Genomic DNA, 26,385 nt, shown 5'->3' on the forward strand with positions numbered 1-26,385 from the left:
CGGACAGCTAAGAAAAATCTATTGATGTAAGAATTATCAAAATCGCCCCACAAAGGAACAAACATACATCCATAAACTAATAATAAAAACATTACCCTCCTTTGCGTTGAGCTATCGGGTAAAATAGGGAAGGTCCAAGACTATATAGTCTATCGGACGGTAACGGCCTGTCAGTTGTTCGGAACTGTCAACTTTTTGTTCTAACTGACAGGCCGATACCGTCCGGGGGGCCCCTTTAGCCCTGAATTGCCCTATCAAACCCGCACCCTGTACGCCAATCTGGCGTCCATTTCTCGAACAAACCCCAAAAAAAAAAAATTTGTGCCATAGTCTAATATTATCAGTATGTTGCCCTGTTATCCCCTACGATTTGAAAGTTCGTGTACTAATAATATTTGTCTAATACCGTTCGAGAAATGGGCCCCTGTTTAAATGTTTATGTATTATTCTGGACTATACTATATTATGTAGAGGTAAATAACGTGATGAGGGTAAGTCTGGCTCGAGACCTAGCTTGATTTACAGACCTTTGGGAAATAGGGTTGCTTAGGGAATAAATTAATACATATTATATTACGTGTTACTTTGTAACTGATTTGTAACGAATTTTTCACCTTAGCAGCTCGAACTCGAACAAGCCTACTTTCGTGACAAAGTAGCTTTGTAATTTAGTGAAGGCCATGAATACAGGAATACTTCTAGAAGCTTTCGCCATACTGATGATGCCTTTCATTCATAAATGTAAATAAATGTGGTTAACTTGATGTTGATTTTTTTAAACCTTTAATATGTTCTCACTACTGAGGTGAAAAGTTGCATGTGTCACACGAGAGCAAAGTTATTTTACATCTCGTGTGTTGAGTCCCTAGCTACGCTCGCTTACTCGGGACTCAAAATCAACACTCGCAAAAAAACCAACTTTCCTCTCTTGTTGCACAAATAACTATATTAGTAAATCTTTGTGTCCAGGGTGTTTAACTATAATCAAAACTCTTGGAAAAGAGTGAAATAGTATAAAAAATAGGTTTATTAAGGCACAGTTGTTTATCTCTTTATGTTCGATAAATAAGATATTTCTTACCGAATCCGTCTTGAACCGGCCATCTTGAATCGGCCTATGTGGCAGGCAGTGGAACGTAAAGTCAAGGAATTCGTTTTCTGTGCCACTTCGTACCTTATCACACTGACAATCAATATAGAAATAGTAGCCCCTAGGCAAGTAGGGATCTCATAACATGATGATTTTTTTTATGATAAATTTTTTTCATTTTTGAAAGCAGGCAAACGCGCACACGAACCGCCTGATGGTAACCAAAGAAGGCCTTTAAGGTGGGAGTACGCTCTTTTCCCGAAGGTCATATCGGTCCCGAAATACCGACAGTTTCATAGTTTCATTCCATAGTTTAGCTGTGCGAGGCAGGAATTTTCCGAAGAAATGCACAGTTGAGGACTGCCAACTATCTAAGTAGTGAAGTTGGAAATGTGGACTCATAGAGCGATGGCAAAAAGAAGGGGCAGAGATTACTCCGGACAATCCTCGGAGCACTTCCCATTATACATGGGTTAGAAAATGCAGAGCGAGGCTACATATATCCCTATGCAGCGCCATAGAGTCACGCTGATATGAAATATGCTGGCAGCCGACAAGTCTCTACGTTGGATACGGTCCAGAGGAAGAAATTAACATATTTTTTTGTTTTTGTAGATATGTATATTTTTGTAGTTTATTTTGTTTCTAGGCTTAACTTTAATAGTTTTAATTTTGTAATAGGTATTATTATTTTATTTTATTAGTTCATGTACATTTTTTAAAAGTTTTTTTGTCACTTAAGTTAGTTTTTAATTAATTTACCTCCACTGGAACTCCTTTTCTTGAATTACCACTTTTCGACTCTTACTTGGTAAACCACTTTCTTGGCTGACTGTACATAATGATGTCACTGTATTAAAATACGAAGATACTTTGAAGTCAAGTTCCTTGACCGCGTGCATAGGCTGCCGATTCTATCACTAATAAAATAAATAATTTATTAGGAGAACATATGTATAATTATAGCGCGATTATGCCTACCTAGTAACATGTGTACACTGTACAGTCGTGAACGTATCACTAATAAATCCCAAACATAATTCATTCAAACGTCAGTCATCTGACACATCAGACGATTGTCATTTGTGAAACATCTATCATTTCTCTCATGTGCTAAAGCTTTACAGAATGCTAATATTATATTGTTTTACGCCCGCATATTCCGATTGTCTTTGAAATAACGGTTATTGATAACGTTATCACTGCTTTCGCAGTATACTTTAAACGAAAGTACAGTAAGAGTCATAAACATACCTACCTAATTCATCATTTACCTAATAAAATATATAAAGGTGAACCAGTGTTGCCAGGTAAGCGGAAGAGAATTATCTTATTTGGGTGTCAAAATTATCATACTTACCGATGAAAAAAATATCGTACGCCTATCAAAAAAGGCACTACTCTCAAAATTTCTTTCAAAATAAGCAAAGTCCAATGTATAATCAAAGAAAACGCAATTTTCGTCTAAACTGCACAAAAATCTGTTTTTTATTTGCGTATTTTTGTGATAGATCCAAATGATTTGCAGAAAATTTCGACATTTTTGACGAAAACCAAGAAGCCGAAAGCAGGGACCGGAAAACCCGTTCATTTGGCTTACCCGTTCGAATGGGTAACCCCTTCATATGATAAGCTAATCGTTTGGGTAACCCGTTCAACCGGTTACCCAACAATAATGATTAACCCGTATTATTCAGATTAACCTAATCGTAACAAGTGGTTACCGCTTACAGGAGCTGATTCGGTTTGTGTTTTGCGTGTACTAACCGGTAACCTTTCGGTTTAGGGTAAGCCTTACCCCTCTCCCGCGCCATTCCCCCACCGCTGCGGCACCGCGGCAGAGATGGGCATTACGTAATTGATTCGATAGTTATATTGTAACTACCGACGTAAAAGTACTTTTCGTTAATGTTGACTTACTATATACCTAGATGCTTATTTGTATCCGGTTTTAGTAAGATGGCGGCCACACACTTTGTCATAAAAATCATCATTTTTAGGTTTTAGGGAGTTCTGATTTCGAAAATGATGATGATTTTGGAATCCAAGATGGCGGCCATGCAGTAAGTCATAAAAGTCGTCATGTAAATCGGTTTTTAGGTTTATGGGAGTGCAGATTTAGAAAAAGATTACCATTTTGGAGTCCAAGATGGTGACCATGTACTATGTCATAAAAATCGTCATGGATGTCGTTATATAGGTTTTAGGGAGTGCTGATTTCGAAAATCATGACTATTTTGGAATCCAAGATGGCGGCCATGCAATTTGTCATAAAAGTCGTCATGGATGGAGTCCAAGATGGTGACCATGTATTATGTCATAAAAATCGTCATGGACACCGTTTTATAGATTTTAGGGAGTGCGGATTTCGAAAATCATGACTATTTTGGAATCCAAGATGGCAGCCATGCAATTTTTCATAAAAGTCGTCATGGATGTCGTTTTTTTTTTTTTTTTTTTTTTTTAATTTATTTATTTAAGGTCGCTCAAACAGCTAAGGTCATTAGCGACCACTATAAATATACAATTATATCAAATCAAGTCATAATAGTTAACTAGTTTAAGAAATTTTACAGTACATTCTGAGGCAATCAAACAATCTTTTAAACATTTGGGCAGGTTAACAACTAATCTTTCTGTATTATACATCGGGCAATCAATTAACAAGTGTTTGATAGATATATCACTATTACACCTTAAGCACTTCTTTTTAGTTTCCTTGGTTATAAGATATAAATGAGTCACATTGCAATGTCCTATTCTTAATCTATTCATAACCACCTGATCCCTTCTATTATTTACATACAATGTACTCTTTTTGAAAACTGATTTCCTTATCTCATATAAGGCGCTATTGTTATTATTTACCCAATGGCTGTTCCATAATCTTTTAATATTTAATTTAAGGAATTTTTTGAGGTCTTGGTGGTTAGAAGTAGTGTAATTGCATTGTTCATTCCTCAAGGCCTCTTTAGCAGCGGTATCGGCCCTTTCATTTCCAGGAATACCTTGATGACTAGGTATCCAGAATAATTCCACAACGAATTGCTTATCTATTAGGTTAAGTAGGTTTTCTCGTATTAAATTTATCAAAGGATCTTTGTTACTAATATTTGAAAGTGCCTTTAGTGTTGACATCCTCCAAATGAATATCAGCTTGTCTCTGATCTGGGTTTGAAAGCTCCGATGTGGTTGTTGAGAGGATACGCTTAGTGCCTTTGTTGTAGTCTGGCTTACTGGATGGTGTATTGAAGATAGCGGATTGTGTCTGAGGTATGTCAAAAATCATTGGAGGGTGGCTGGAAGTTTCTTTATTTTCTTGTGTGTGACTCTGACTGCTATTAGGTTGTTGTTGATTACTCTGTGGACAGAGTTTAGCTAAATGTCCAATACCGTTACAAACGAAGCACTTCATTGATTCGTTTGTGATGTAAATCCAATAATTGGTATCATCGTAATTAATGAGCATTGATTCCGGTAACCTTTTTTCGTCCTCTGGAGACACGTACACTTGTCGTCGGAAACTCATAATGTGTGAGAAACCAGCGTCGGGTATTCCTACTTTCATGTAAGTAATAGGAGACATAATTTGGATATTCATTTCTTTGAATTTTTCCTCTAATACTTCGTGTGGAATGACGGGGCAAACATTGGATAGAACGATTCGTTTATTTCTTGTTATTAGTGGTCGAATCTCCAATGTGTGTTCTTTGACTTTTACTTTTTTTACTTGGTCAACAAGTTCATCAGCTGTTTGTTTTGAATCCAAGTAAACACATACTCTGGAATTGGATATACGGGATATAAAACGGATTGACGATGATTTAGTAACCTTTGACAGCGATAACAGGTAGTCTCGAATCATAATTCCCTCTATGGAATCTATTATAATGGCTTGATCTTTTTTGGGGTGGGTACTTTTAGAAGTAACATTGGCGTAACTTACATTGGGGTTCGGGGTTAGGTTGTCCATGTTAAAATGAGGGGCTCCTGTTGCCAGGAGCACCCCCCAGTACTAAACTAGTTGCACTAATGTGATATTAAATAATTACTCGCGGCGAGTCGGCGCATTTATCGAATTGCGATAAGACGCGTGAACCGAACGGCGGTCGCTGGGTAACTGGATGTCGTTTTATACGTTTTAGGGAGTGCGGATTTCGAAAACGATGACCATTTTGGAGTCCAAGATGGCGGCCATGCAATTTGTCATAAAAGTCTTCATGGATGTCGTTTTATAGGTTTTAGGCGGTGCGGATTTCGAAAATCATGACTATTTTGGAATCCAAGATGGCGGCCATGCAATTTGTCATAAAAGTCGTCATGGATGGAGTCCAAGATGGTGACCATGTATTATGTCATAAAAATCGTCATGGATGTCGTTTTATAGGTTTTAGGGAGTGCGGATTTCGAAAATCATGACTATTTTGGAATCCAAGATGGCAGCCATGCAATTTTTCATAAAAGTCGTCATGGATGTCGTTTTATACGTTTTAGGGAGTGCGGATTTCGAAAACGATGACCATTTTGGAGTCCAAGATGGCGGCCATGCAATTTGTCATAAAAGTCTTCATGGATGTCGTTTTATAGGTTTTAGGGGGTGCGGATTTCGAAAATCATGACTATTTTGGAATCCAAGATGGCGGCCATGCAATTTGTCATAAAAGTCGTCATGGATGTCGTTTTATACGTTTTAGGGAGTGCGGATTTCGAAAATGATGACCATTTCGAAGTCCAAGATGGCGGCCATGCAATTTGTCATAAAAATCTTTATTGATGTCGTTTTATAGGTTTTAGGGAATGCGGATTTCGAAAATCATGACTATTTTGGAATCCAAGATGGCGGCCATGCAATTTGTCATAAAAGTTGTCATGGATGGAGTCCAAGATGGTGACCATGTACTACGTCATAAAAATCGTCATGGATGTCGTTTTATAGGTTTTAGGGAGTGCGGATTTCGAAAACCATGACTATTTTGGAATCCAAGATGGCGGCCATGCAATTTGTCATAAAAGTTGTCATGGATGTCGTTTTATACGTTTTAGGAAGTGCAGATTTCGAAAAAGATTACCATTTTGGAGTCCAAGATGGTGACCATGTACAATGTCATAAAAATCGTCATGGATGTCATTATATAGGTTTTAGGGAGTGCAGATTTCGAAAATGATGACTATTTTCGAATCCAAGGTGGAGGCCATGCAATTTGTCATAAAAGTCGTCATAGATATCGTTTAATAGGTTTTAAGGAGTGCGGGTTTTGAAAATGATGACTATTTTGGAATTCCAAGATGACGGCCACTTACTATTTAATAAAAGTCATCATGGATGTCGTTTTATAGGTTTTAGAGAGTGCGGATTTCGAAAAAGATGATCATTTTGGAATTCATGATGCCGACCATGAAATATGTCAAAAAAAATAGTCATGGATGTCGTTGTATAGGTTTTACGGAGTGCGGATTTCGAAAACCATGACTATTTTGGAATCCAAGATGGCGACCATGCAATTTGTCATAAAAGTCGTCATGGATGTCGTTTTATAGGTTTTAGGGAGTGCGGATTTCGAAAGTCATGACTATTTTGGAATCCAAGATGGCGGCCATGCAACTTGTCATAAAAGTTGTCATGGATGTCGTTTTATAGGTTTTAGGGAATGTGGTTTTCAAAAATGATGAACCTCAACCATGTGTATCGTAAAAAACTCGTCATGACATTTAAAATGAGCTTAAACTCGATAGCATTATGGGAAGTCATCGATGAGTTCCACTGACAACTTCCGATTTCACTATCAGACCTTCGTCACCATGTGTATCGTAAAGAACTCTTCAAGACATTTTAAATGAGCCCAAACTCAATAGCATTACTAGTAGTTATCGATGAGTTCCATCGACACCTTCCGATTCCACCATCAGACCCTCTCCACCATGTGTATCGTAAAGAACTCGTCAAGACCTTTAAAATGAGCCCGAACTCGATAAAATTATTAGAAGCCATTGATGAGTTCCACTGATACAGGAGATGTGCACAGACAGCTAACGATAAAGAAAGTGACTATAATAGGAGTAATAGGTACTAAACAAAAATATACCAAAATCAATGCAACGCCTTACCATATTAGGTAATTTGCCTTAAACTTTAGCATGTGTTTTGAAATCTACGTTGTGCGCTACTTGACTTAACCTACACTTTTGTTTGAATTAGCAATATTAGGTCGGCAAATTACAAAGCCTTTGACAAATACCGACTGCCGCCGCGCCGCGCCGCGCACTCGCAGGTGCACGTAGGGAATGGAACCGCCGTGTTTCGCGTCGGGCGCTACGTTAGTAGACCATATGCAGTTCACGTAAAAGTTAAAACAGCTTGTTCGTATTTAATCAGCGCTTGAAGCGGTAACCCTTTCCCGGGTTTTTAATATCGGTAAGCGCTAACCTGAATTAATTCAAATAAAAGGATTAGTTTCTTAACCGGTAAGCCAATCAAAAGCTTACCGAAATGAAGCGGTTTTTGGAACACAGCTTTAAAATAACCCGGGTTTTTGAACGGGTTAGGGTAAGCGGGTCCGGTCCCTGGCCGAAAGTAGCCTATTTCTGAAGAAAAGTGTCATATTTTGCTTCAATAAGACGAGTCTAGACTTTTTGGGTGGCATTATCCAAGGGCTATGCTCTTTAGAACCTACATCGTACCAGAGCCCAAATTATCGTACGTGTACGATAATTATCGTACGCCTGGCAACACTGAGGTGAACCGATATTACCTTTATATACACGCGGGGAACGTCGTCTTTGGTAGTTTTCTTGACAATATAAATACCTATGTGACGGTCTACGGGTAAAGGTACCCTATGGCGGTTGACGCTTACGAGTCTTACGACGCGTAGCAGCGTATTCGTATATGAGCGATGTGAATAACAGCGTAAGCGCCAGCCGCATGTAGCTGCTTTTCCTGAAAGTACCTTTTAGTTACCATATGGTAATTCCACTTGTTACTTAACAAGCTATCATTCAAACAAGTCGAGTTGAGCCTCTAGTATCCTTCGTCGGCTGTCCATATTTCAGAAATTTCCATATAAATAAGAAAAGCTAACAGGTTTGAGAATAATGAAAGGAATGTTAAATTATTTAGCGTCCTTTTATTCTTCCTTTAAAAAACTGCTTCCATCAAATTTATGATGATTTCGCCAATGTTAAAAGTGTGTTCGTAGAGCATGACATTGTTCGGTAGTTGATGCTTTTAGTACGTACTTAAAGTATAATAATATCTGGACGGGACGGGACTTAACAAATAGCCACGACGGATTGCCGGGTATTGGCAAAAAAAAACTTGTTTTAAGACTAATTCTTCGTTAGCTTCACGTTATTTCATTGTAAAATAAGCTATCAATGATCAATATTACAATTTCAACAACATTAATGACCAAACAAAAATTCTCAAGACGATGCCGTCATTTTGAAATTCTACCGGAAATCCCCTCGAGTGTCCTTTTGATGGAGCCAAAATGTCCAGAGGTCCAAAAATGTCACTTTTGACAGCTGACAGACTAAATTCGCACCTAGCAGATTCAGAAAAATGAATAAATATCAGAAGGGCTCATTGTTACTGTTTCTAATTACCTACTGTCAAAATTTAAGTTTCAATTACTTAGCCTCCAGACTTGACGATAAACAAAGATCGCAACAAACTGAGAACCTTTTCCTTTTCAAGTTAGGTAATGTAATAAGGTAAACAATAACGCTTGTTCACAAAATATCGATTGTATGCAAAAGCTGATAAAAAAATAATGCTTTTTTAAGTAATTAATCCCCACGCTCAACTTTCGAGTAATTGAATAAAAAAATAATTGAACAAACCCGAAACCTCCCTTGGGGCTTCCTCGATAATTTATTCAGGGTGAAAAAAAAAAGTTTAAACGGAAAAACTGGAGTCAGCAGCGTTTTTAAGGGCCTATTCAAAGAGTGGGAAAGGACCTTCTAACGTCAGACACGTCGGAAACTCAGCTGACGACAATGGGAGTAATAGGCATGCGTGTTGGCGGTTTAAGTTAGGAGAGCGAGCGGGTCAATGCGCGAAAGCGGGAGGGATATAATTTGATAAACATCTGTCTATAGGTAATCTATGAAAACCTTGGCTCTAAAGCCGCTGGCGGTCAGTTGCGCGGAATAAAGACACGTAGTAACGTTTGGTCGGTATTTACATAGTTATGTCCCCACTATTTCAAAGGCCTATTCAGAGACTTCGGGACTCAGCCGCCGACTGTGGAAGTTAGAGGAGTAATTTCTACGCAAAGTGTCGTACCGTATATACATTTTGAAGCGTAAACGACGCATCGACGAACACCGCTAAAGTAGGTGTTATGCACGACCTAAAGATCTAAAGATACGTCTGTTTGCTAGTCTTCGAATAAAAGGATAATCCCAAATTACACGAAAATGTAACATACACTTAATTTAACTACTTACTTAAATAACTAAATACATTTGTTTTGTCTTCATTAAAACTATTATTATTATATTTTGAACAATCGCCGCAGGCCATTAAATTATACGATATAAACATTGAAAATAAAAAACAAAAAAAATATATATTCGAACGATTGCATCTTTTAAATTGTACCAACTAAGTAGCACGAAGTGAGGAGCACCCGACGAACAGTCGAGCCTTTGAAAGGACCTACAAGACGCGCCCTTTGTTTGTGCGGAAACCAACCCCATACGTACACCCAACACCCCCACTCCACCGCTATTATCTCTATTCCAGACACGTCATTAGCTACAATTCACTCACCTGTCATCTTGCAGGTTCTTCAACTCGCTAAGCTCGAGCTCCCTGCGCAGGTTCGACACCTCGCATAGAAGCATGTCCCTTTCAGTCGAGACCTTCTCGAGCTCGGCCCTTAAGCGGACCACCTCGTTCGTCAAATCCATAGTCGCCATCTCACTAACGATAACCACTATCGACACGGCACATCACTAATCAAGAACACGCTGATCGCGTAAACCAATCACATTGCGACATTTTTTAATAAGGAATTAACGCAACTGTTTCCCGCGCGAGTTTTCAGGGATGGGACGAGTTTGGAACTCAATATCGAGCACTCTTCACGTTTTCGCAGTTTGTGATTGCACCGCTACATCGTTGGCATCTGAAACAATAAATCATTGTGTTAGAGCTGGGCTGAAAACTGCTGAGCCGGCATGAGAATCCGAAATATTCCGCTCATAAACTGAGCGCGCTCGCAATGGAGAGAGAATAAAGTCACAACTATGGGAGCTATGATAATACAACGGCATAAATAACTGAAATTGTTCCCTTTATTGGTTGCTTTGTGCAAATAGGTCGTATTTTTATTTTATGCCTCAGCGTGAATTGAGGATCTCATTGTGATATAATGGCTTAATCTTATAAAAGCTAGACCTATTGCCGTTATGAATTAGAACGTCGGTATTTTTATTTGAGAAATTTATTATGATTTTTCTGAAAACGTACTTAGCGAAATCTTAGTCCAATTTATGGTAAATTGTGCTAGCTTTAAGTTCGCTTATTCTGTAGAATTGTGAACTTAAATAGTCATAATTGAAACAGGTACGTCTTAAACTTTGTATTCATGCTGAAACTTAATTCTAAACGACTAATAAGGGCCAAATGAGTGTAACGGGAACGGGTTTTAAAATATGTTAAGAGTACTTTACGGCGAAACGATATCCGTATGATAATGGCAAATTAAGACTGGATTGCTTAAATTAATTCTGCAAAGTGTAGGCGTATGGATGTGTACGAAATCTCATTTAATAGTATTTTGTATTAAAGTAAATATTTTTTCTAATACAACAGCAAACACCTAAAAATATGAATAAAATCAAAGTAAATATTGGTTTGTAGATCTTTGTCTAGAAGACTGAATAAAAGAAAACAGGTGCATAATATTGTATAGATATTCCTAAGAACACTGCTTTTAGCAAACGGCCAACACACATACCCACGATACGACGTCGTGTGTTGGTCCCGCCATACGACGCCGTAACGTTGCACGACGCCGCAACGTGAGTCGCCCATACAAGGGCCCCCGCCGGGCCGCGCAGTGATAATGAAGTTGTTTTCGATATCACTGGCAGTCATTTAATGGACAAATAAAAGTGCTGGAGTAGAAAAAAAGTATAATGTTGTATAAAGATTGTCCAACACCAATAAATTAATAGTTTAAAAACACGCTTATGATACGATATTCCATCATAGAATGTCAGTGCCTATCTTCCGGCTTCATTATCAGACCTTGAACCCTAATCGTAGTCAAACTTCATTACAAGACTTTTCTAACAAATCTAAACACAGCTATGATACGATGTTCCATCATGAAGTTTCAGTTCATATCTTCCGGCTCCATCATCAGATCAGTTGGACAGTACCATATTATTGTATTGTCATCAGAACTACATATAGCTGCCAATTTTCATGACGCTACGATCGATCCTTGGAAGATGGTTAAATTAGTTACCTTATATTCCATTACATAGTTAGTTACATACAAGTCGAACTAATAAAAGCGTGTTAAGAATTATAAGACAAACGGCTATCGGTTCTTTAATCTTTTATCTCCATTTTTGTCTGCCGGATTTTGAAAGAAATTAATACTTATTTTTTTATGATTTTTATAAACATTTTTATAAACGCTATTTTCGTAACTAGATTGCTATGAAGGATCTTACATACATGAGATCTACATATTTGGGTTCGTCTTTGACGTCTCTAAAAATTTGTCAGAGAGTTTAAAATGAAAATTTATATTGAAAATGATGTAAAAATATTTTTCACGTCAGCAGGTAGAACAAGGGTAATTTGCTGCTTAAAAACAGTGAGCAAAATCGCATTTTGCTCACCGAGTGAGACAAAATAACATTCAAGTGACCTTTAGATTCGAAGGTCATTTCAACGTGCGGGGCCTAATACAAGTTCGAAATATTTGGATTCTATTATCTTTATCCCTTTCACGTCATTAGCAAAAAGAAAGAGACAAAAAAGTGCATACGTAATTCAACGGTATATTGACGGTTTATAGTAGACCCCCGAAATAAATCAGACCGCATCGTTCCAAAACACCCTACGAGTCTTCATTCGTAATAATTAATTAATGAAATAAAAGTTTAAAATTTAATAAAAACACCAAATTTTACGTATTTTATTATACAATCAAAACAATGAACTTATACAAATTTACGCAATTGTTACGCAGTAAATAATTCTACTTAACTACTTTTAACGATCTCTACTATAGTTGACAAATAGTAGTATCCGCAATTCGGACCGGATCTTAGTGTTTTTTTTTTTACAAAAAAAGGTGTCGATTGAACTGTCAATTGATATTCGTTAATTCATTATTTTCGTATTATTTTATTGAAATTTCTTTCGTTTTGTTTTATTACGGTAATTAAAGTTAATTGTTAGAATACCTTCAGAAAACATGAGTGAAATAGTGATCCGTCCGTCTGGATTACATTTTTTCAGGTTGTATTTTTTGATGGCTGACTGACGTGAAAAATTTTGTGTACTACACGAGATCAAAGTTATTTACATCTCGTGCGCTTTTGAGTCCCTTACTACGCTCAAGATTCTAAATTAGATTCACTCGCTACGCTCGTGAATCTATTATACAATCTTTCGCTTGCACGGGACTCAAAACAAGCACTCGAAGAAATATCAAACTTTGCTCTCTTGTTGTACAAATAACTATTAAACGGCTGTTAAATTAATCAAATTAAATAATTGTAAACATAAACAAAAATATGAAATTATAAACGTCAGTATTTTAAAAGTAAAACTCATCAATGCTACTTGGTTTGTATGACATAAAACATGAAAGTGACATGATAAAAGAAAAAATCTATTACAGTTATAGCTTTTTTTTCACATTCCATAACTCCCGCGGGAACAAAATAGGCCATTGTCCTTCAGTACACCTGCATGAAATAAGATCTTTTTCGAGCAAGTGTAATGAAAATAAAATAAACGGACTATACATTTATGAATCCTGGTATTTTCAAGGGACCTTGACGAAATTATTCAAATAATTTCTCCTTCTCGAAGACAATTAAGCTACTCTTGTATATTGAAATTTCAGAATGCAATTTACATTATAAGTCCGCTAAACGGCTTATGACTACATAATGTGCAGTCGCTATAGCCGTTGAGGTTTTTATGTCAATGGGTTCTGTACCCCTAGTGTAAATATTTTCGACAGCGAAACGTTACGTACGCGTTTGCGTTAAGTGTCATTTTGTATGAGATTTTTGACTTTCCAAAACGTCCCGCTTGGCGCGCTGTTCAAAAACCTATACAAAATGAGACTTAACGCAAACGCGTACGTCACGTTTCGCTATCGACTAAATTTACACTAGGGGCACTGTTAGGTACTTTTTACCAACGTAAGTTTTACTTTGCGACTTTTATGTTAGTTAGATGTTTTTAATATTTTTCTATTGTTACAAAATCGTTATTAGGTACTGTTGAAAAATGTTAATTTTTTATTTTTCAGTTCAAACATGAGAATAATACAATATATGATATGTAGGAAAATGTCGTAGGATTATTGTATTTCAATATTAAGTAATCATGATATACATATAAGATGTTTTAGTTTCTTGCTTCTTTTTAAGGACTTATTGATGATACCTGTATAAAAGATATCGGTCTTTCACAAACTGTTTTAACAATTTGAAAACACATGCCTTTAAAGTAAATAAGCTTAAGGCGGCGTATGTGTCAGCGTCTTACGTAAGCGAACAACTCGCGAACGCGAAGCAAAGCAGCACCGCGCGGGCGAATCAATCCTTTGATACCTATAGAAGCATATGTGAGCGATCTCGTTGCGAACGCGAATGCCGTGGGCCGCCGCGCCACGTTTCACCGTGCTACTTCGCATCGCTTCGCGTTCGCGAGTTGTTCGCTTACGTAACACGCTGCGTGAATATTATAAGCGTTCAAAACGTTAAGCGTACATCAAGTGAAGTTACAAGAAATAATGATATTACCGTAAATACAGTCCATGTGTGGGATAACACGCCTTTACATTAATCACTAGTCCCAGAGGCATCGTAAAGTGTATGGTGAGCGTTTACTGACTAACTTTAAGTGGGAAATTGCAAGCTACACTAGAGAACAATGAAAATGTGCATTAAAAATCTATTAGTATTCGTTTTAATTACGCCTGAATAAATTCAAGGTGCTTTTTCTAAAAGGAATTGCATACAAATTGACCCGTTTTGCTTTGAGTGTAAAAAATAGTAGTAAATAACATTGTAGTTATGACATTGTGAAGTTATGATTTTTACTACTTACTATAAGTACTTGAATGCAGGAAACCTTATTCGCAAAAACATAGATCATCTTGCAAAATATTTAGACACATTCAGAAGATAAAATCCAGATTTAAAAAAATATCACGAACACATCATTATTAAGAGGAATTCCTAGTTGCGATTTTTCCATACAAACGCTCTCGACTGATTCCTCCCTGGATTTTTAACCTAGAGCAGTGATTTTTTCAAATAAGATCAATATCATCAATATCTGTGCCGCTATGTTTTGCTTTTTTCGATTATTTAATTTTGAAGAAAGATACAGCGCCTCGAAAATCGCAAAAACGGCTCAATTGAATTGGCTGCAAAAAAAGGCACAGTATACAAAGATGACAAAAAATATCAAAAAAATCAAAACATAGCGGCATAGATTATTTCTTCCTCTTGCAGTTTACAAAATTTCATAAAGATTGATTGCGTTTTGGAGGAGGAAACAGTCGAGAGCGAAACCTCGATTTTTGAGTTTTTTGCGTGTGAATTTTAGTCCGAGCGGCAGTTGTCCTTATCGCACGAATTGGAGGCGGAGACAGTTTCTTAATATACGTACACAGAAAGAATAGTGATGGACATAACATGTTAATGGTTAAAATGAGAAAAAATATACCAACAACCAACAGTCGATCGCCGTAATATAACCAAAATACCACGTAGTTCTAAGAAAAGGGTGCCATGTCTTTTCACACTCTTTAATGTAACAACTATTATGTACCATGGTTCCGCAATAAATATTTCTATTCTATTCTAAAATGTACCCGTAATAGCCTGTCACTTCAAACCGTTTTTTTGTATTTTTTTACATTGCAGGTCATGTAGTGCTTATGTTTAGTAATGTTTACTATTAAAGGCCTGTAAATGAAGCTAAGTAGGATAATAGGTAGAACCTGCTTAATTTGATTAAAATATCATAAATACCCGTTAACAATTTGATTGTCTTGCATTGCTCACACTTGTGCGTCACAAGTAAACCACTAGATAGCAAATTTACATTACGGCTAGCCGATATCAAAATAAGGGCCATTTTGAAATGCGGCGGTTCAACGATTAAGGTATGTTGGGATAATACCGGATGTGGGTGAAGAACGTAGCAAATTCATTTCTCCCTAATTCGGTTTTATTTTTTAATGTTGGCAACATTGTGTAAGACGCCATTTCATTTCCTCGACTGCCAGTGCCGCGCCGCGCCGCTCAGGGATGTCGGGCTTGTGCAATGCGCAATCACATAGAGCAAGGTAAATTTCGTGTATCCGATCTTCGCCCTGTAATTTATTTTGTGTATTGTGATGAAAATGTGTTTGTTTTTGTAATTGTGTTAATGTATAATTTCGTTTTAGATGTTTATTTATAAAACAGACTTAGGATTGCTGTAGACCGATATCCGATTTTGACCCTTCCAGGTAAAGACCGGAAAGAAACAATACGATCTTTACCCATTTAAAAACAGCAGTGATTGTCAAACTTTAAATTCTCTTCAATTTACCTACTTACCTACTTAATTATCACATTTATTGTTTTCTTGATCACACTTTCGGACTGTTATTATTATCCAGTACCAACGCGACGGTAAATCAAAAGGAAAAGAGTTTGGCAGTCTATTTTGTATGAATATGTATGTACACCTACTTACTGACAATGTCATTTTTTTAATTTCCGCTACCCAAAGGTTGCCTAGAGATCGCTTTTTAGCGATTAGACCGCATGTTGTTTACCTGTGCTTATGTTTCTGTTATCTTTTGTATTGTTTTCTTTATTGAGGTGTGTAATAAAGAGTATTTGTATTGTATAGGGATGATTATACATGTTGAATTTTATAACATAATCTAGTAAAATAGATAGCAAATAAGCAATCAGACTGAGACACAAGTCTCAGAAGACGAAGCTAATGTAGCTTTGTACACAAAGATGAACATAGGTAAAAAAAGAACAATTCCAAACAAAATCAGAAGCTGAAATACTTACAATACCTAGTCTATTACTATCTACAAGATTGAAAGCAATAAACATAATCTTGCATTACTATAAAAGTATGTTTTTTTTATTCCATTCTTTTTAAAACTTTTCTACATAATATTAGGTCTACTTGGGCTGCTTACAAGTTAGTATTTTGTTTAATATCTTGTAAACAGAAAAAATATGAAAGTTACAAGAAATCAAACAAAAAAATAACATGTACACCGCCGAAGTAGGCCTAATATTATGTAGTACGAAAGTACCTACACATACGGATGCATATGTAGATGTGAACGCACACATATATAGTTAGTTTCGGATACAAAATAGAGATAGCACTTCAAAGTTAGTTTCCTTAAAATGCTTCAAGGAGGCTCTCTTTTCCTATAGGTATATTTACTTTACTCTTTGCATACGATCCTTACATTTTATCCAAAAATAGATTGTATATCAAGTATATATATAATTTCAATATTTTACCGTCAAAATCGCAATTGTTAGCACTTTGTTTACTTATCAAATTGCCTTATGACATAGGTATCAAAGTTTGAGAGCCACAATTTTACCAAATTTTTGTATCAGGGTCAAGATCGGATACAAAAATACGAAAAATAAAACATTCGATGACAACTTATAAGTTTGTATTGTTGGCCGCAATTTATATACGTAGGAGAAAGCTAAACACCGGACCTATTTCTTTGTGATACCTTATTCTCTTTCCATTAAAAACAACTTTTATTCAACATCCGATGTTTACCCTTGATGGCAAAACACTCGTTACCCAAAAAAAAGTATGTCTCATTTTTACACATGTACAAAACTAAAACCGTTATGTATTGAAGATTACCAAAATTCAGGCCATATCTACGGTTATTATTTAACGATTTGCTCCATACCTACTTCAAGAATCCGACACGATCTAGAAAAAAAATTTCGCGAGTTCGCTCAATTGGTCTCAAAATTGTCCGGCATTATCCCAACATACATTACCCAGATTGTCATTGCGATACGTTCTTCAATAAGGCGGCACAAGTTTAGCCCCATCGTACTACTACTACTACTATTTAGATTGTAGGTTAACCATACCTACTTACAAAATTTCACAACACATCATGATCACACGTACGACGACGACCGAAGCAAGGACATCATTCTTTTTTGCAGTCTTTATCTAAATAGTAATTAATAGATACAGTATAATATAAAAATTAAAATAGTACATTACGATACAAGTGCGAAAAATAGGAAATTCGAAACGAGTGGCGATAAATTAAAACACGACCGAAGGGAGTGTTTTAAATCGACACGAGTTGCGAATTACCTATTCGCACATGTATCGTACAACGTTTTACAGTACATATGGCCCTTTAAATGTTCGACACAGTAACGTAATATGCTACTTCTCGCACTAGTGCTATAAAGTAGCCCCATATGTACTGTAAACAATATTATGTGATAACATCAAAAACAAATGAATTCCGGCCGGCTCGCCGGCGATGTCAACGGCGCGCAATGAGCGAGCGCTCGCGTCTCGCGTCTGTGTGCGTGCACTCACACTTAGATAGCTACCGCTCCCGCCCACCGCAGCGCGACAGAAACATAGCTTCATAAATTCGAGATTTGAAATGTTGCTCAGCTAGGAATTGCTCTTAAAAGATCAATACGTAAAAATTTAAGTTTGAATCAATTTCCAGGGGCTGTTTCATGATAAAAGCTTAACGATTTATTTTTCCGCACAGTCTAGTTAGACCGTTTCGCGAGAACCCTAACATTATAATAGTGTTAAAAGATCGTTTAGTGTTAATGGTCGTTTCTTTTTACTTGTTTATTGCATTTTAGAGCTCATTTAAAATGGGAAACTTTCTCGTTTAGCAGCCCTAATTAAAAAGGGCTTAAGTGCCTTAAAATTCCATGAAACATTTGCGTTTCTTGGTAATACTGTTTATGGCATGAATTTAGTGTGCTACGCTTAGTATAATAGATGATTATCTTAATTTCTATTCCATATACATAAAAGTTAAACATTATAATAGTTTTTAGTGGCTGCGAAGTTGTTACGACGAAGATATTAAGATAAAAGGCGGTAGTGATTATGGGGTCCCGAGACAATCAAGCGGGTTTGCTGACAACCACGTACAGACGGACAAGAAATTCTAGAAATTGGTTGAGGGCGCCACTGAGCTTACGGGCAACACATGGTGCAAACATCTATCTCCTTTTGCCGTACAAAGTATGTCCTTTGCATTTGTTGTTTGACATCTGACGTTTGCCCACTGACATACAGGATGTTTATTTAGTCACCGGTAATAATTTACGGGCTGAATATATAGGTCATACTGAGCAACTTTTACTATGGGACTGACCCTGAAATCGCAAAAAAAACCACCCTGTTTCGGATATTTTCAAAGAGACTTTACAATAGATAAATAGACCAAAGATAAATACAATAGATAGATAGACCAAAATTTTAAAAAAAGCAGATGATAATCCATAAAGTTCTGTAATCTGTCAACGCACAATTGTTTTTTTGCCCGTGATGTGTCTCATGCCCGCCGGGCGGCGACAGTTATATGGTAATAAGATTAATAATTATAACTTGAATACGAGACAATAGAAATAATAAAGACTGAGCTTCCGTCATTAGAGACAGATTAACTAATTACAGCAGCGATTCACAGAGGCGTTCGATAACTCACAATGATAGCCGGAAGACTGTGTGATTTATGTGGAACGCTGGTGTAACTCATAAGAGTTAGCGTGACTGAGAAAAAACCTATAGATACCTACATTACCTACGGCGCACTTCAAATGGATTGATAATCATGAATGAATGAAACCTCCGCTTTCGCTCGGTAAAATATAGGTACAGTCAGCAAAAAAAGTAGCGGATGAAACAATGCACCAAAAGTATCTGATATTCCGGATAACTTTTAAAAATATAGATTAATTTCAAAAATTCGCGCTCAAAAGTATATCTTTTACATTCTTAGTTATTCTATATTAAAGCCATCACTTTTTGTTAAGCTGTTACAGAATGGTAGATACTTATGAAGCGTTGTTTGATCCGCTACTTTTGATGCTGACTGTACTCAAGATTTATTCATGACTGTACATATCTGTTAATAATTTCTGAGTTTGTCTACTTCTATAATTTTAAGGGCCTGTTTCACAATAAGCCCTATAAGTATCGTTTATTCGTTTAACAAACTTATAAATTACAACTACGGATTTGACATTACGTTGTATCAAGGAATACCTATGCGGCTATCCAAAAAAGCCTTTTCGCGCTATTTTGTGTACTAACCGCCAATTCCAAAAAACCGCTACCGCTACCACCTATTACATTCCCCATATTGGGTGTTGCCTTACCTTGAACAAGCCATTTGGATAATTCCACAATTAAAACAGAGGAGTGTGAAATTACTTTAGTTAGCGATTACCGCGGCTCTAATAGGCGTGTAGATCGCAGACTCCATTACCAGGGGCATTGGGGACAAAAGTTTAGAAGGAAAATAGGTATAAGAACATAATGAAGTGCTTTTAAGAGCAAGGCTATTGTGGTCGTATTTTGTCTTTTATTGTTGTAAATAAGATATTGAGGATGCTAAAGCAAAATTGCAGTTTTTATATTGATTTCTAACCGTTTTAATCACATGGAAACATTACATTTGTAAGGACAGACCCCAACCAAATCTTTAAGAAGTTGAAGTTGGCTCGATGGAGAAATATCACAATAACATGTCTAATTTTCATTTATTTTCAGTAGTATATCGTTTCCCTGCATTCAATAGCAGTGATATACCCGAGGGATCAGACGAGCACAATTTTCAGCAGAAATATATTTTCAGAGATTGAGTTAAAAGTTAAAAAAAAAACCCGCGCGACGGCCATATCTTCCGCCACAAGTTTTCCACGGCGCGCCGTCTTCCTTCTAATTTCCTGGTTTTACGACCCTCTTAACGTGACGGTTATATTTTATACAAATTTCATAGTAAACTATTTGCTAACCCCGAGATAGAATGACTATGCCAATAATTTCAACGATGCTTGTACAATCGATGTCAAAGATAAGTTTACTTTTTTCACTTTATTACATAGAAAAAGGTCTACAGTCAAAAGGAAGGTACAGTCAACATCAATTGTAGCGGATGAAACAACTCGCCAAAAGTATCTGCCATCCTTGAAAACTCATCCAAACTGAAATATATTTCCACAATTCGCGTTCAAAAGTATCTGTCTCAGTCTAATTGTTCTATATAGAAACATCTCTTTTTCGAGCGAAGTTCCTAATCGGACGGTACAGACTTGGCAAGATGGGAGCTAGGCGAAAAAAAGTGAAAGAATTTTCCGTCACAAAAACCCGTCATGACCCTTTCTTAACTTCGTTCCAACCGAGTGTTCCACGACACTCACGCTATTTTGTTAAGCTATTTGAGAAAGTATCGACCATACTACCTAAATGGTCGCGTACTGTGCGGTTCAAGAGGAATTTCCTCCCGCGGACGCTCCGCCTGTGGAATAAGCTCCCTTCCGAGGGTCTATAGTATAGGGTTCTTCAAAAAAGGATTGTACAGGTTTTTAAAGGGTCGGCAACGCGCATGTAACACCTCTGGAGTTGCAGGCGTCCATAGGCTGCGGTGACTGCTTACGATCAGGCGGGCCGTATTCTTGTTTGCCACCGTCGTAGTATAAAAAACAAAAAAAACTTAGGTTCCTTTGACGCGTATTCTGATCCGTTACTATTGATGCTGACTGTACCATCGAGGAATGACTGCTCTTCGGTAGAAGTTGATATGTAATTTTAAACGCAACTATGCGAGCTATCTGCTATTTCAACGGTATGAAAGACAAACAAGAATGCAGCACTAGAATGGGAATCGCTCCGTCGAAAGATGGAAAGATAAATAGGCTGCTTTTACTGCTGCGTTGCAGTGCATATTTTCTTAGTAAATTTCTGACTAGTGTAACACTTTAGCTATAGTTTTAACTTGCATTGCAAGATATGAGAAGTCGAGTGTATCCAGCTCAGGCTCTAATTTCATTTTTAGGTATTATTCTGTAAAAAGAAACAATGAGGTATTAATTAAACAAATTACAAATGTAGTTAGGTGTTTTTCTTTTCGAGATCTTCGAAGCATAAAAACCGGTCGTCATGGCGTTTGGACACTTTATAAATATGAATTTCTATTATGAAAAGAGCAAGAGCAAAATACATGCATATGGTAGTGTTTATCACATATATTCTCTAGCGAATTATTTTTATTCATTTTTAATTTTATTATTCAAATTAGTAACACAGTAATATTACTACCAAGGTACTGCGAACTATAATAACAAAATACAAGTTACGAGAAAACATTTACCCCTTATTCATAAAACTTTATGGGCCTGATTTAGTTAAATGATGTTTTATCCCTTTCTTACAAATACCTACATAAGTCAAAATGACACATAAAGACAAACGATTCATAGCTAATTCAGGCCAGTAACACGTATATCAATAACGCCATTGAACGACGACGGCGACGACGTAACAGCGTGGCTCCGTAGCGTCGTCTGACTCGGCGTAGGATTCGACAGGAAACACCGCACCCTATATACGTCGGTATTTAAGTACCTTTCGAATCGTATTACTAAAAACAAGGTAGGTTCACCATGAACTTTTAAGACCTTACATTTTATGCTTCCATATTAAACTGCTTATTACTCGAACATTACTTTTAAAATATGAGATATAAACGAAGTTGACTTTTAATTTTAAAATCAAACGGGAGCAAAGAAACGAGTGATCCCCACAACGTGTTATCATTTCGTCCTCGTCTCAACTTCAGGAAATTAAATGTCGCAAAACAATTTGTTACAGTACGTGTTCGAATTTTGTTACGCACAGTTTGCATATAATATGGATGGTATACAATTTTCAAGGAATCACTGAATCACAATAGGAAGCTAATTTTCGTAAGCTTATTTTGTTTATTTCATTCTACTAATCAATTTTATGAGACTTTAAGTTTTCTCAAGAAATTACAAGGTAAAGACGCCATTTAAACATTATTTCGATAAAATAATCTCATACTAAAATGTATTCAAGATAATTTCATACTTTATTAAAACATTTATATCAACAGTTATATGATATAAGAATTTATGAATAATCAAATGTATTTCTTCAAGTTTTCTCACGATAAAGACGCCATTTAAAAATTATTTCGATAAAATAATCTCATACTAAAATGTATTAATGATAATTTCATATTGTATTAAAGCATTTTATATCAACAGTTTTTAAGGGTGATAGATAGAACAGAATATTGAAAGCTAAAAAAAAGTAAATACGAGCAAAAAGCACTTGGGTGAATACATTTTTTGTGTCATTCGTTGCAAATTTCGTTACGGTTAGTTGTCCAGGGGACAAATACCTTAAAACCTTAATTTTATGGTATTTTAATTTATCAAAAATGAACAGTGTGGTTGTCCCTCGGACAATGGGTCAGAATAACAACACAAATCCATCCAGTTAGGAAACCTACTAACGTGTTTTTTTTTGCGATGAAAACCTCAATCTCATCCTGAAATGAAGCTTCAAAAGTATGTGTTAACTAGCAAAGGACTCAGCTTCTCTCTCTGTAATTACAATTGTTTAATCAGCGTAGAAGCACGTTACGTATTTCACATATACTTTGACAACCCTCTGAACATTCTGGCAGCACCTTTAGTCAATATTGAGTTTAATTCTATGGGCCGAAGGTCGCTATTACAACATCAAAAGAAGCGACATACGATTGAAATTTACAGAAATATCCGTACTCATGGCTGACTTTCAAGCGCTCGCATAACGCTATTAAGTACCGTTTAAATTGATTTCTATTTCATGTGGAATAAAGTTGGATTTGTAAGTTTCCAAGTGGTATATAAGATAAGAGGTTGTGAGATTAAGTGCTTTTGAGACTCATCCCCTGAGGTGAACGTAGCGTGAAGCGCTACTTATCTCGGTGCTTACACGATTTACCTGGGTATTACGACTCAAAGGTTGCTGGCTAAGGTTTTTTCTTACTCGTATTTTTTTTAGTAAGATCTTCTGGAAATATCTGCTTTATTTTATCGCATTACATCATTCATCATTGTCCTTTTAAACATATCTACAACATTGAAATGTTTCGTGACATGTCAACATAAATATAGATTAATTTTCGTTGTTCATAAAACACTGTTGAGGTTGGGTTCTCAACGACTGTTTCCTCTACCAAAACTCAAGCATCCGTAATAATTTCTTTTAACAGGAAATATGTACTGTCCTGGTTCGCGCTTACGACTATTATAATCAGATATATATTCTTGGCTTCTGTTTACTCAAGGTATTTATCATATTAGAATCGTTTAGACTTTAGACCTTGGGGTGAAGCTCATAAAATACGGCGTTATATGGAAGTTTCTATCCCAAAAATAATCCCTTAAGGGTGTGAAAGGGAGATGAAAACTTGTACGGGGAATCAATAACCGATTAACCGATTTAGTTGAAATATACGTCTACATCTTTGATTTAGTTGAAAATTATACCAAACTTGATTCAGAACCCAAACTTTTACAATTATTAACCTTACTTAGAAGCCGCTATTGTTGAAAAACTCAATGCATCAACAATCTGGGCGGCTCTACTTCTTAAATACATCTCATGCAGGAACACAAACTATTCCAAATAAATCATTTGCTCAGACAACGCCGTATTTGACCTTTTTATGCTTTCTGCATCACCACTAGAAGCAGAGCAGACAGATTGAGGATATTTATATGAAAAATAAAAAGTCTAAGGTAAAGTTAACGTCGAGGCAAGAACGATTTAAAGGAAATTTTTTACTTTTTAAGACGTTGCTGGCGTACAAAGTATAATTGAATAACTGATGATAGTAATGGAATAGAACCCACATCCTGAGCTTAACAGAAGTAACAATAACTATTACTTCAAACCTGACAACTTTCCATGCGGGCTGCAACTGCACGACAATATTAACTCTTAACAGTTGGAGTTACAGTTTAAATTAGTTTGACGACAAATGGTAATGCAATCATTAGTTGCAGTGGTAATCTTGTTAGCCTCGACAGGGGAGAAGTTAGCAGACAGGTTGTGGTTATCGACGTCTGTAAAGGGACTATTATATACTATGCCAAACCGCCTGTCACCGTAGGTGATTCGTTAAAATGTACACATGAAAAGTTTGACGGTTCTATCCTCCTAAGGCCCAGCCATACAAATGAAAAAACCAAATTTTGCCACTGCAATTTGAGCCTATATTGCAAAGAAACAAGATAAATGCAACTCTGTTCCAATTGAATATGATTCAAATTTCATTGAACTGAATAAGTCCTATAGGTAGGACCTTGGGCCTTACGAGGCTTAACAACAATGCTAACTCCCGTTCTTTTTTAATAAGTATTTTAATTAATATTTCTTTTTTCGAAGATACGAGTATGCCTCTCTAAAGTTTTAAACGACTTACAATTCTTACAAATCAGCACTCGAAGCAATCCTACAAGGAATCCCTATTTCTGATATAATTAGTCATATAGCTCCTTAAAGAATTATTATTATTATTTTATTAAGAGCCCACTATGTCCCACTGCTGGGCAAAGACGTCCCCCCTTCATTTTCCACTCGACTCGGTTTGGTCCTTAAAGAAACGAGACTTTAATACAACTTGCACATTAGGTATTTCTAAATATCGAAACAGTCAAAAATGTTATAACATAATTTATCAGGTCTATCGCGACTTATTTTTTGATGTTTACCTCCAACTTTTTCCTAGACATTTCGTCGGGTAACACCCACACAAATATCTGATTTGACATTTTGCTGGACCATCACTTTTCCGCGACCACGACCGTATAACCCGCGTCATAACGTCGGAAATAAAGGTAACAAAATAAATTCGCGATAGATCCTATGAAATTGTTTTAATATGTGTTCAAAACACAAAAGTTGCAATGTTATAATCCTCACGAAATAACTAACCTAACACGCGTCAAGGTTATACCATACATAAAGTTTTACCGTCTCTATTCTGCGAATTTTCATTTTGTCAATGGTGTGTCATTGACGAAAACATTTTTTTCGGTATACATATTAATTTTGACGACCTGGCCATACATTATTTTAATGGATGACTAGTCTCTAAACAATGATGGTGCTTTGAGTTTTAGAACAAAATTAAACACCTACATTTCGACAAACAAATAAATAAAAGCACGTAACTGATCACCTCAAGGTATGAAACCTTAACCATGGTTATCTTTAATATTGATTACCGTTTATGTTAGTACAAAAGAAAGTTAAGTATATACATAAACAATTTGCAAATTACTTACAAATGGCATCATAAAACCCTATACTACCACTAGCGCCACCTATGTTCGACCTAGAGTAACTGCATGTTCGTCGCGTGCGCCGATCGAACAGCTGATACGCCGCGTTGCAACAATATACGCGCTAGATTGCGCTACTGGTCTCGTAAACATTATTGAACAGAGTTATCTCGGTTTGAAACCACCAACCAAACATCTGCCTGGATAAGAAATATACCAGTAGAGCTCACTCTTGTAGGTTTTGTCTGTTTTCAACAAACACCAATGTCAAAAATACCCCAATTGAATGTTAATTGAAATTCAGGGTTCGACAGACGATAATGAAGGACGCCATAAACATACCATCATGTCAATAGTCCTCTTCCTCTAACCATTTATATTAAAGTAAGGGTGAGACTGTAAAAGGCAGGATTTATTGATAACATCAGCTCTTGTCTGTCTTGTGAAGCTGTTTATTCGAACTCACGAAATAATCTCGCATTTCTGTCGTCGAGACCGTGACACTGTAGGTGTAGAGCCATTTGTGTATCTGCTTTAAGCTTTTCTTTTTTCCTCAGAAGAGCATTTGTATCACTCGTATTAAACGGTTTGGATAGAAAGGATTCAGGCCTAAGTAATGGACAACTTATTTAATCTGGAGTTGTTGGCAT

General features: G+C 36.5%; 1 protein-coding gene across 1 annotated transcript in view; it reads right to left on the reverse strand.

Annotated features, from left to right (window-relative positions):
• LOC133530592 (IQ motif and SEC7 domain-containing protein 1) overlaps positions 1-26,385 on the reverse strand; it is a 219,134-nt gene that overhangs the window by 101,961 nt on the left and 90,788 nt on the right. Inside the window, exon 3 of the mRNA XM_061868556.1 lies at positions 9,867-10,224. Within this exon, the coding sequence (XP_061724540.1) occupies positions 9,867-10,015 (149 nt within the window). The 5' untranslated portion in view covers positions 10,016-10,224. The remainder of the gene's footprint in view (positions 1-9,866; positions 10,225-26,385) is intronic.

This window comes from Cydia pomonella, chromosome 23 (genome assembly GCF_033807575.1).
Source record: "Cydia pomonella isolate Wapato2018A chromosome 23, ilCydPomo1, whole genome shotgun sequence".
Taxonomy (NCBI): domain Eukaryota; kingdom Metazoa; phylum Arthropoda; class Insecta; order Lepidoptera; family Tortricidae; genus Cydia; species Cydia pomonella.